Genomic DNA, 13,066 nt, shown 5'->3' with positions numbered 1-13,066 from the left:
GTGTTGCCTACAAAAATTCCACTTTTCTGGCATGTGGAATGAACTCTTCATTTTCAGCATTTATATTTTCTGCCTTATTTGAATTAAAAGGCAATTTTATCTAATGACTAACATCCCATCTCTTTCCATAGAAGTACTTGAAGTGGTTTGCAAAAACTGGCAAGCAATAATTCAAAAAGTTAGAAATAGAAAGTCAGAAAATGAAAGGAAACCAATATGACCTATATGCATGTATCTCCATTGTTTATGGAAGCCTTGGAAAACAACAGAAATAGATTGTATTCATAGACAATTTCAGATAACATTTGGCAAAAATGTAAATGTCAATCATTTCAAAGATAGTAAACTGAAGTGTTTACAAAGTGGTGCAGTAGACACAGTACAGGCATTGGAGTCAAATAGCTTAGCTCAAGTCATAGCACTTTATTTACTGGCATTTTAGCTTTAAAAAAATCATTCTCATTACCTGGAAGTTATAAACACAGGTAAGGGGTAGATAATTAACTACTTAATGTGATTTTCAAGGCACCAGGTAGGTGTGTTTACTCCTCTTTTATCTCCTGAGTGCCCCACAATGCTTAAAAAGGTTTTCCCTCCCCAAATAGTGTATGAATCTTATCACTAAAAATAAATTTTCATTTATTCAACAAATATGTGTGCATGTATCATCACAGTCACCCTTTGATCTTTTAGAACAAACCAAGGAAGATATATTAAGTAAATTATCTTAGTTAATAAGTGTCAGTTTATTTTCCTTCAGGAAGAAGGACTGTCCTCCACTGTATAAGGGGGCACTTAACATGTACCCCAGAACTGTACCCACCAAAAACAAAGTTTCCTTAACAGGCAGGGATTTTAAAACATACTTCTGAATATCCTAATGGTATTAAACCTACCTTTGAAGTTCCATGTGATTTGAATTTCCTGAACATGGCAAACAGCTGATTATACTTCACTGCTGAAATTTTGCCCTAACATACAGGGTGATAAAGTGTTCATGTCAGACCCAGTTGCAACAAGATGAACGGGCAAGACAGTAACATTGTAAAGCTTCAAAGAGACTACAATGTCTAAGAATAATCAATTTCAACTACAGAATTCTATAATATTAAGAAAAAGGAAATTATGTGGGCCTATTATGTTTAATGCTTAGTCTATACTAGGCTGTTTACATTGCTATTATATGAATTTATTTTTACTGAGCTCCAGTGGAGTAAGAAAAAAAAGTTTAAGCGGAAAAATATTAAAAATCAAGATGAGCTAATCACATAAAAGAAATTTCAGGAATGGCTAAGTGCCAACTCATGGAATGGTTAAGTGGCAACAGTCTTCTTCAATTGTTTTTATTACAGTAAGAGGAATTTTACTCTTAATGCATAGAATCTGAAGAAAAAAATTTATATAAGCTTTTAAAAGAGGCCTTTTAAACAATTATTAATACAAGTGTGAAACAAGACCCTTCAAACAAATACCAATTTCAGTAATAGTTTACATACAGCAATAATTTATTCTGAAATGTTTAGTTTCTGTTGAGACACAATTCATGTCTCATTAATAAAAGAGCAGCCATCTCACCTCAAATACCAGAATATACAACAAATTACAGCATAGCAAAAATTCTACCTACTTTCAGATAAAATCTAGTTCAGGTAAAATAGTTTCATTCAATGTTTTACAGTTACACAGATTTTTGTTTTGTTTTGAGCACAAAATAGTGTAAATTATTACACTGTAGCTATCTCTATGCACATCATGTGACCACATAACTGTTAATCATTACTTCTGAAATTGAACCATCAGTTTCATTCATGCAGTAAAGCAAAGCAGGCTGGGTAAACTTGTTCATCGGGAACCATATTACTGTGAATTTCACAGCCACATGATTATGATGTTAGATGGACTCACAAGGACAAAAACATTTTCTTTTTTTGCATAAATACCAATTTTTCCCTGATGTAAGTTTAGTCAGTTTATAATCTAGAAATGATTAACAGCAATATATCATATTTCCTATCTGTAGTGTTATTTTTAGACAAGCAATAATTAAAGGAAGTTGGGATGGGATGCTACTTAAATACATGTAAAACATACTGTACAAACATACTTGGCTTTACTATTTTTTTCCTAACCATCAAGAGTGCCTCCCAAAATAAGACCAGTGAAGACAAAGTATACTATCAAATATGGCTTCCAGAACAAAAACCCTCTAACAAGAATCAAACCTATTTACAAAATTTTTCAGTCTTTTAAGTTTCATTTGAAACAAAATGTCTATATAGTAGTTGTAATTAACATATAATTTTCTTAGTTTCATTCTTCCGCTCTTTTAAACGGATGTCACAAGGTAAGACCCAGAATGACGCTTAGGACTTTGGGTTCCACTGGATTCTGTGCTGTCAGTTTTTGAATCTCGCTTCTTTGTGTTGTTATTCACTGGAGTTGGGATCTGAGACGGCCGAGCTGAAGTGCTATCTGCGCTGCTTTTCCTAGGGCTTGGGTTGTAATTAAAAGGAGTCACTCTGGCAGCAACAGTCCCACTAGGTGAACTGTGTTTGCTTGAGCTGCTAGAACTGAATGGGGTACGCTCCACTATAGAACTTTCATTAGTCTCTGATACAGGGACAGGATTATTTTGTCCAGGTTTTGTCTCAGTTCCTTTCTGGTCAGGGGCATCTACCTGAATAAAGGAGTTCAGGCGATTTTCCAAACCCACGGTACGCATGGGAACACTGCCATTACCCACATTTTGTTTTGCCTGATTATCTTTTGAATCTTTGTTTGGAGTTCCCTTTTCTGAAACACTGTCAATCACCGGGGGAGTATTGCCTGTGGGAGATCTTCCAGATCTAGGATTGTTAATGGGACAGTCCTCAATTCTTACCCAAACATCCTCTGTTTTAGAAACAGCAGGTGCCATTTGATAAATTAGAGTCTTTGATTCAGCACCATTTGTAGCACCTGAGGAAACGGTCTGAGAAGTACTATTTGTGGGAGAAATTTCATTTTCTTTTATTTTTCTCCATGTTCCTTTTGCAGATACTTGGTTTTCTTTACTTTGTTTGGTTCCTGAAATAGAGTTCACATGTTTTTCATCCTCACTTTTTGCTTTTTCACTGGATTCTGATGAAGCAGAAAGAATTGAAGATGAACTTCCAGTTCTTCTCCAAGTGCTTACTCGAGGAAGGGATGATGAATGTTTGCTGTGCTCACGTTTCCAGGTTCCTGACCTATTGATCGGAAGTCTAGAAGGACTTTCAGAATGAGACCGTGCAATATCATGGCGCTTTGCTGGTCTTCCATCATTGTACTCTATAGTGGGACTGAGATTAGGGGGTACTTTTCGCCATCCACCAGCCTGAACAGATGAATGTGTGGATAGAGACATATCAGGAAGGGAAGGACTTAAAACTGGAGTTTGTGCCTGGGACCTAGTGGGAGAAGCCGGTCTAGACGATGGAGAAAGAGATTCAAATGAAGCAGATTCCTCCAATTTTCTTCTTAAGGTTGGGCTTGGAGCTTCTTTGATGAAAGTTGACTGGCGTACTAATACAGGTCTTTCTGATCTATCAGATTCACTTCCACTTGATTTAGTTGAAGACATTCTAGAAAGTTCTATCTTTTTATTGGCTCCATTACCATTATTCACCTGATTTAGTCCTTTGGAGGCAGACTCACTTCTTGGAATACTACTGGCGTTCTTGGATAAACCTGTTTGTTTGGTAAGGTTCTGTTGGCTCATCTGTCTGCCTGGAGATGTATACGACATTTTTCCAGAACCTGAGGACTTAGTTGAAGCAGTACTAGGAGATGATGTCCTTGGAAGCTGAGATAATTTGTTAGGAGGACTTATTCCATTTCTACCAGGGGAAATTGAGTTTCGGCCAGGAGACTGTATAGGTCTACTTAATGGTTGCTGGGCAGGTCTTGAAGGGGTCGAATCTCGAGATCCTGATCTAGAAGGTGCTTTACTTGACCCACCTATTTGAGATGTCTGCCTGGCAACAGGGCTTAATTCTGATTTCACAGATGGCTTGGCTCCTCTAGGAGAAGTGGTGGCCGTTTGACCTTCACTAGGGCTTTTGGAGGCTGGAGTCTTAAAGGGTGGGCCTTTTTTAGAAACAGGACTTGTACTTGAGGAGCTATTTCGAACTCCTGGAATATGAATCATTGTCCTGCCTCGAGAGATTGAAGGCATGTTTGCTTGAAGGGGCTGCTTCATTTGGCCTGAAATTTCTGAATTAGATCGAACTTTTCCAGTAATCAAACTTTTATAAACTTTTTTTCCTCCTTTGATTCCTTTACTTTCAGATTCTATCTTTTTAGTTTCCAATGTACTTTTCTCCCCTGGTTTTAGAATTCGTGGGCCTTTATTACTTGTAAAGGGTTTTTCTTCTTGATCAGGTGTAAGATGAAATGGTGATCCCAGAGAGATTCCTGATTTCAGGGAAAGTATGGAATCTGAATCAGACGAAGCTTGTCTAGATAAACATGCAGCAGCAGCAGCCTGATGTAAACTACTTACTATGGAATTTGCACCTTCCTGAATAGCTTTCCAATCAAAATTTTCTGAATCAGGGGATAAACCATGTTCTGAATCTGGTCTCTGTATATCTTTCAAATCCAGTGTCAAATCTTCAGCTAATATGCCACCCATATTTCTGGGACTATGTTTTTCATTATCACCCTTAAGTCTTGAAGGCTTTTTCTTTTTTGGCATTGCGGAGCTTATACATTCCTGCAACAGGTCATCTTCAGAGTCAATACTAAGAGAACTGAGAGAACTGTTTCTTGAAAAACAAACTGGGGTATCTTCAACATGAAACGATTTTGGAGCATAGCCTGATGCTTGAGGTTTACTTGGTTCTCCCTGTGAATCAGGGGGCTCAGTCTCTTTGATAGGTTCATTTTCTTTATTGTTGTTGTTTTCTTGGTCAATGTCACTGAGAGAACTCAGAGAGGAATTATGAGAAAAGCAAACTGGAGTATTTTCAACAGCAAAATTCTGTAATTTTTCATCAGTTGCTGCCCCTCTGTCTGGTATGTCTTTGGATGACTGGGGAAAAGTGGATTGCTTCTGCAGTATGGGTTTAAGCTGACCTCGATTTATTTGATGCTTTGCAATAGCTTGTGTCTTACTAGCTGATTGTTGGTTGGAGGTTAGTTCTGTGTGGCTGGTAACTTTAGCTTCTGATTCCTTATTTTCTTTCGCCTTTCTTAATTCAGCCTTTTCCCTGGAAAGGTCAACATCATCATCATCAAAATCTAGAGAACTCAAAGAATCATTTCGTGAAAAACAGTAAGGAGTTCCTTCAATAGGTGTGTAATGATGAGGTGAATCAAAAGCGAAACTTCCTCTGACTCTATCTTCATTATTTGGGAGCTTATCGTTGAAGTCCTTGGAATTATTTTTCAAATTCTGTTTCTTGGAATCTTTGTTGTCTGAGAAAACTCTCTCGGCATTTAAATTATTTTTTGAGTCTGCATTTTTTCTTATACGTGTCCGATATTCAGTATTTTGTGGTATAGGTTTTACTGGTGAAGTTGGTTTCTTTTTCTTACCATCTAACTGATTTTTGTTGGTTGCAGAAGAGGACGCAGATGCTTGCTGGACCTGGTCCATTATCTTTTTCACACGGAAAGGCTTGTGACTTTTCCCTTTGGGCATGGCAGAATTAATGCATTCTGCAAGAATATCACCTTCCTCTGCTTTATTGTCATCCAATTCAGGTATGGTTACAGATGAGGTTTTTCCTCCTTGAGCCTCATCTGTACTTCTGCCTTCTGTAGGAATGGTATCTCGTTTTTCAAATTCACCTGACTGTGCCCCTGCTCTAACTCCTTCTCCAGCAGCTAACTCATTTGGAGGGGATTCTATTGTTAGATCACTTAGAGATGTAGCTGTGGAAAAGTTTATAGGTGTCCCTTCTACACAATACACTCGTGGCATATCATCTCCCGGTGTAAAACTAACATGCTTTTGGGGTTGCAACCTGTTTTGTGATGGTAGAAGTTTGTACACAGGCAGCTGACTTGGTTTCCTTGCCACAGGTGGAGGTAATTTTGAAGCAGTCTGGGCTGGCTTTTTTGCTTTACGTGATGACTTTGTTGGCATGGCAGAAATAATACATTCTTCTAGTATTTCAATATCATCATCATCTGAATCATCTAATAGGTCCTTTTCAGAATCAATAGTTTTTTCTGCCTCTTTCTCTTGGTTTTCATTTGATTCTTTAGGTTGCTCTGATTCTGTTTCATTCCCATTGTCATTTTCCTGAACTGGAGGCATTATTCTTAATTCCACATCTTTCTGTATAAATGGCTCATCGAGGCTCAGAGCACTCAGGCTAGATGAACAAGAAAATCCATCTGGAGTACTTTCCGTGGCAAAGTGTAATAAAGTATCAGTATCTGGAAGAACCTGGACCCTCTGAACTGCAGCATTTACGGCAGCTTGCTTAGGTCCACTCTCTCTCTTTTCGGCAGTAGGTGTTTTATTTTTAGGTGTTTCTCGCTTGGTTTGAGCTGTTTGAGGTGGTGGTGGAGGGGTTTTACTTCTGCTTGGTGGCATGGTTTGTCCAGGGCTATCTGGAAGATCACTGGGGCTTATAATGCCACTTACCATTCCACTGCATGGTTCACTCTGAATGGAGCTGGCAATCGAACGACTCTCAAAACTATCAAGTGAACTGACGGAAGTACATCTGCTAAACATAAGTGGAGTCTCCTGAACATAGTGTTCAGGTGGACTTTTGGGTGTCTGAGCACCACTTTTGGAGGGAGATTTTGCTCCTGAAGAAAATTCAACAGCTTTGTGCTTGGTTGATTCTGAAGATAAACTAGAACCCTGCAGTCTGCTGGATTTGGTTCTAGTGTGATGTGACACTGCCGGAACTTCGCTTACAGGGTTTTCAGTTGACCTAGTTCCAATCTTGTCTTTTATTTCTGCTATTTGCAGGGTATTAGCAGAATCTGCTTCCTGTGTCGTCTGATCACATCCTATTTCATCTTCAGCTGATGACAAAGATGATAATGAACTACATCTTGAAAAACATATTGGAGTATCTTCTACACAGTAAGTCTGTATTGTTTCTTGGTTAATAGAAGAAACTTTGCAAGTGGCAGCCTTTTGAGTCTGACCACTTCTACTCTGTGCAGAACTTGGATGGAGCTGATTCTGCCTCTTGGCATTAGATGAAGGTGTGGACGTATTCTCACTGCTTGAAGAGATATGTTCAGTTTTAGTGCTTTGTCCAGATGAACTCTTTGAGAATGAAAATGACTGTTTCTGTGACGAAGGAATATCTGTGGCATATTTTAAACTATAATCAATAGGCTGATCCACATGATGTTTCTCTTCATTGTATTTTATGCTATAATTTGTTGGTCTCTCTTCTTCTTCATGCTGTTCTTCTTCAGAGTAACGTTCACTATAGTTGGTAGGCTTATCATCTTCATAGACATCTTCTTGACACAAAGACTGGCTTACATTTTGATTAATTCCATGATTAGAACCCACTCGATTTGTTTCTGAACCGTTGGCTCCCCGTGACCTGTATGGAGAAACACATTCCTGCTGTCCAAAATGTGGTTGGAACTTGAGGTGTTTATCATCAGTGCTCTCAGTATAAACAGGGTAAGTTGTACTTTGACTCCTTGATTGTCTTTGCTCACTTTGTTTTATTTCATCTTCTATTATGTGTTTGGGTCTTGCCCATCTTTCATTCTGTGAAGGACTTTGCCTTCCAGAGTTCAACTGCTCATCTGAATATTTAAGACTATAATTTATTGGTGTATCTAGTTCTCCATCATTATCATCCATATGATTTGCACTATGTATTTTATGGGCTAGGTCGGCTGGGTATTGACCATAACTGCAAAACTTACTTTCATCATCTTCAGAATAGGATTCAATTGAGGGTTTCATTTGACCTCTTTTACCATAACCATCACTACTACTGACACTATTTAAACTATCATTCGAAGATCTCTTGTATTCTAATTTGACATAAGGCATAGAACATGTCCTATTTGAATTTTCTGACTTAGTGAAATTGTAAGTGTTTGAATGTGCATGGGCAGCAGAGCTTCTTCTAAGTGCATTTCTCTCATCTGTCACACAATGTAATTCAGTGGTAGACCCAGAACTTCTGTCTTCCTGAGAGGTATGAATGGCTGACACTTCTTCCATGACTTTGGCAATCTGGGCTGCAGTGGTGGAGATCTGCAAACCTCGCTTTGAAGAGGTTCCTGGATTTTCTGTTGCTGGATGGTAGTTGCCTAGACCAATTCCTCGTTCTCTCTCCAAACTTCTATCTTTTTCAGAACGAGAACTATCTAAGCTTCCTCTTGATGAAGAGGAGCTGGGTAACACTGTAGTATTCAAATATGGTGAAAGGACAGTCATGTTGCCAGCATTAAAATTATCTGACCTATTATCATCATGTCGATTGGTGTCAAAAACATAATCACCATAGAGACTTTGCTTGTGTCTTTGCTTACTACGATGAGATGCCTTGGGACTTAAATTGTCTATATTGTCAAAAGTTTCTGACAAATGCTGAGCGTCTAATTCTGCTTCTAGGGCTTTTTGTTTCCTAACATGAAGAGATGGCAAGCTTGAGCCAGGAGACATAATATTGGCATCCTTGTACTTCGCAGGCCTATTTGCCATGAGATTCCTTAAAGCTGCAGCACTTCCCATAGCAATCATTTTGTGCTTTGAATGAATGAGGTTCTTGAGCATGCTAACTGCCCCCATGTCCCATAATGCTTCCTGGTCTTTAGGATTTCTTGCTGAGAGATTCCACAAAGTTCCACAAGCATTACTGACTATTGTCAAACTATGAGATTTTAAGTGTTGTAATAAAGTCTGTAGACAGTTGTTCTCTCTTAGAATTTGCCTGAAATAAAATCAAGAGATCATAAAATTAAGGTCAAAATGTGTATCCAGTAACAACAAATAAAAGGATAGAAAACAATAGGCATAATATGATTGTACCAATTATCCTATAAGTTCCAAGTATTCCACATCTCCTTCTGTTCTTTCTTATTTCATGTAATATTTACTGTTTTAAAGTACTAATCTGTCACACTAAAAAAAGTAAAGGTGTTATTTTTTTGTCAATTCTACATTTCCTATTCTGTCCCAATAGCTTAAAACATTTGCAGGGGGTGGGGCATGTACATTTATTCTATTCATATAACAGTTTCCCAGTTTAAAGACTATCAATATATCATGAAATCCTATGCTGAATAGGAATTTTGTGGTAATTTAATCTATGGTTGGGTGCCACTCTGATATTGATATATCTTGGAAGAGGTAGATAGAATTGATTAAAGATCTTTCTGCAGTCAGTGCACATTATAAGCTCTTAGACTAGCACACTTACTTTTCAGAGTAATCTCTATATTTTTTGGCTTGATTGTGTGATACTGCCATCCCTCTTACAAGTGCTCTTGGCCAGACACGGTGGCTCATGCTTCCCAGCACTTTGGGAGGCTGAGGGCGGATCACCTGAGGTTAGGAGATCGAGGCCAGCCTGGCCAACATGGTGAAACCCTGTCTCTACTAAAAATACAAAAATTAGCTGGGTGTGGTGGTGCATGCTTATAGTCCCAGCTACTCAGGAGGCTGAGCCAGGAGAATCACTTGGGAGGCAGAGGTTGCAGTGAGCCGAGATCACACCACTGCACTCCAGCCTGGACAACAGAGTGAGACTCCATCTCAAAAAAAAAAAAAAAAAAAAGAAAAAAAAAGAAGAAAAGAAAAGAAAAAGTGCTCTTTGGCAGACTGTGTGCTTATTATTTTTTAAAAATAAAGTAAATTAAAGCTTTCAAAACATTTAAGGCATATAAAAACAAGGCGTGAGGATCAGCATAATGAACTCTGGACGTGAAAGAGCAACAGCTTGTTTAATGCAGGCAAACTGAAGATTAATGACAGCATATTCAGCTTTAGTGGGCTTTAAAATGGACTGGCAAGGGTACACAATAAGCTTTAACATAGTGGTCTTCTCTTAGCAGTCCAGTAGTTACAGGACTTAAGAAATCTTCTCTGCATAGCAGAAAGGGAGATTAGGCTTGTAGTTTCTGCATCACAGACTTAAAAAATGAATAAGCTATAGAAAAGCCATATTTTTGGCCAGGCGCGGTAGCCCATGCCTATAATCCCAGCACTTTGGGAGGCTGAGGCGGGTGGATCACCTAAGGTCAGGAGTTCAAGGCCAGCCTGACCAACATGGTGAAGCCCTATCTCTACTAAAAATTTGCCGGGCATGGTGGGGGCTACCTGTAATCCAGCTACTCGGGAGGCTGAGGCAGGAGAATCACTTGAACTCCAAAGGCAGAGGTTGCAGTGAGAAGAGAATGTGCCACTGCACTCTACCCTAGGCAACAGAGCGAGACTTCATCTCAAAAAAAAAGAAAGAAAGAAAAAAAAAAAAAGACAGTTGTATTTTTGTAGACATAATACAGAATCTGAGTTCTGAAAATGTGTGCCCTGTATCTGAGGCACTCTTTTAGGTTTTGCAACTCTAGCAGATTGGATGAATGGCTGTTAGCTAAATAATATTATTTACTGGCTGGGCGCAGTGGCTCACGCCTGTAATCCCAGCACTTAGGGAGGCTGAGACGGGTGGGTGAGGCCAGGAGTTCAAGAACAGCAGGACGATGTGGTGAAACCTCATCTCTACCAAAAAATAGAAAAACTAGCTGGGTGTGGTGGCGTGCATCTGTAGTCCCAGCTAGTTGGGAAGCTGAGGTGGGAGAATCACTTGAACCCAGGAGGTGGAGGTTGCAGCGACCCAAGATTGCAACACTGCCCTCCAGCCTTTGAGAGTGAGACCCCATCTCAAAAAAAAAAAAAAATTATTATTATTGATACTAAGACATTATTAGAAAAATGTGAACCTTTATATTCTCTGGATCATGTTCATAGTTTTTGTCTTGTTTTAAATTTTGTTTTCACATTCTTTTATACTATACTAATAGAAATGGATTATTTTGTTCCAACATTTGTGACTATTTTTTCCTCCACATATGGGCTACACCTCTCAACTATCATTTGCTTAATTTAGTCTTCTTTATAATACTACAAACTGTTATTACATTAAGTACACTAATGAGTTAAACTAAGAGTTAGTAGTTATCTTTTCACAATAATAAATATATTTTGGCTTAAAACTTTCATGATTATGTAAAACATTGCTTACAATTAGGTCTTTTTGAGAGTATGAATTCTGTACTTTAAAAGTAATATAAAACTCTATATATACCTGTGGTCCTCATTTGTAGCTATCAAGCTGGACACATTCCGTAATATCCCACCTCCACTTTCAATAATGGCTAAAGTGTTTGTCTGGCTCCGGTAAGTAAGAGTGCCAACCAAAAATGCAAGTGCACCATCTACAGCACATATATCAGCTTTATTCTCAGTGCAATGTGCTGACAAATTCCATAAGGCACTCAATACGCTTTTGAGGGTTGATTCCTAGTAAGAAACAGAATATGGGAGTTGGAATTTGTCTCTCATTAACCTCTATGTTACTGATATTGAATAAAAGCTATTTTTTAATCTATCCTATTGCCTGCCCCTCACTGGTAAATTAATAACTTTCCATTTAGAAAAGTGTTCATAAAATAACAAATAGTATTTATATCAGTGATATCTCTATAAAACAAGCAGAACACAACATTTACCTAATGACTTTTATAAACTTTATTCTAAGTGTTTAGATAGTACACACATCTTAGAATATGAAGCACAACTGATGTGCATTATGAAAAGAAAACATTTTCAGAATAGAATGTAGGTTATTCTCAGGCTGGGGTTGCTTGAAATAAAGAAAAAAAATGTGAATAGGAAGTGGATTAAGGCCCAGGATGTGGCCGGGCACAGTGGCTCATGCCTGTAATCCCAGCACTTTGGGAGGCTGACGGGTGGATCATCTGAGGTCAGGAGTTCAAAACTAGCCTCGCCAACGTGGTAAAACCCCGTCTCTACAAAAATACAAAAAAAAAATTAGCTGGGCATGATGGCGGGTGCCTGTAATCCCAGCTACTTGGGAGGCTGAGATGGGAGAATCGCTTGAACCTGGGAGGCAAAGGTTGCAGTGAGCCGAGATTACACCATTGCACTCTAGCCTGGGTGACAGAGTGAAACTCTTGTCTCAAAAAGACAAAAACAAAAAAAAACAAAAAAGGCCGGGCATGGTGGCTCATTGCCTGTAATGCCAGCACTTTGGAAGGCTGACTGGTGTGACTGGGAGTTTAGGAGTTTGAGACCAGCCTGGGCAACATGGTGAAATCCCGTCTGTACAAAAAATACAAAAAAAGTAGCTGGGTATGATGACACGTGCCTGTAGTCACAGCTACTTGGGAGGATCACTTGAGCCTGGGAGGTCAAGGCTGCAGTAAGCCATGATCGTGCCACTGCACTCAAGCCTGGTTGACAGAGTGAGACCGTCTCAAAAAAAGCAGATTTTAAAAATTCTGTAAACTATGCATAGATATGGAAAGATATCTTAGAAGTATTATTACACGACAAGAGCAAGTTGCAGTGTCATATATACAATATTCTGTTTATATAAAAAGCATTATATATATGTGGTTGCTTCAAAATTAACAATGTAATTTATAAAACCAATAAAGGGTACTAGAAAAGCTGTAATTTCTTAAAATTCCCCACATAACAAATTACGAAAACCTGGAACTCCCTAACATACGATTATCAAAGTCAACTGTCAAACTGTAATTGCCACAGAAACACTCTGATACACAATTAAAGGTATTTGGTCAAAACTTGCCATGTGCTGGGTGCGGTGGCTCATGCCTTCAGGCCCAGCACTTTGGGAGGCTGAGGTGGGAGGATCGCTTAAGCCTAGGAGTTAAAAACCAGCCTGGGCAACATGGCAATACCCAATCTCTACAAAAAATATAAAAAGTAGCCAGGTGGCCAGGCACAATGGCTCATGCCTGTAATCCCAGTACTTTGGGAGGCCAAGGTGGGCGGATCACGAGGTCAGGAGATTGAGACCATCCTGACCAACATGGTGAAACCCCATCTCTG

General features: G+C 38.9%; 1 protein-coding gene across 5 annotated transcripts in view; it reads right to left on the bottom strand.

Moving 5' to 3' along the window:
* Window positions 1-226: 226 nt before the first annotated feature.
* Window positions 227-13,066, bottom strand: part of APC (adenomatous polyposis coli) — a 147,168-nt gene continuing 134,328 nt past the window's right edge. For all 5 annotated transcript variants that reach the window (XM_011958282.1, XM_011958285.1, XM_011958284.1 and 2 more), the window contains 2 exons: window positions 11,274-11,488; window positions 227-8,900 (listed from right to left, as the gene is read on the bottom strand). In XM_011958282.1, coding sequence (XP_011813672.1) covers window positions 2,327-8,900; window positions 11,274-11,488 — 6,789 coding nt within the window. In that variant the 3' untranslated portion in view covers window positions 227-2,326. The remainder of the gene's footprint in view (window positions 8,901-11,273; window positions 11,489-13,066) is intronic.

Source organism: Colobus angolensis, unplaced genomic scaffold (genome assembly GCF_000951035.1).
Source record: "Colobus angolensis palliatus isolate OR3802 unplaced genomic scaffold, Cang.pa_1.0 Scaffold465, whole genome shotgun sequence".
In the NCBI taxonomy this organism is placed as follows: Eukaryota; Metazoa; Chordata; class Mammalia; order Primates; family Cercopithecidae; genus Colobus; species Colobus angolensis.
The sequence above is the reverse complement of the archived record's forward strand: the minus strand, read 5'-3'. Positions and strand labels throughout refer to the sequence as shown.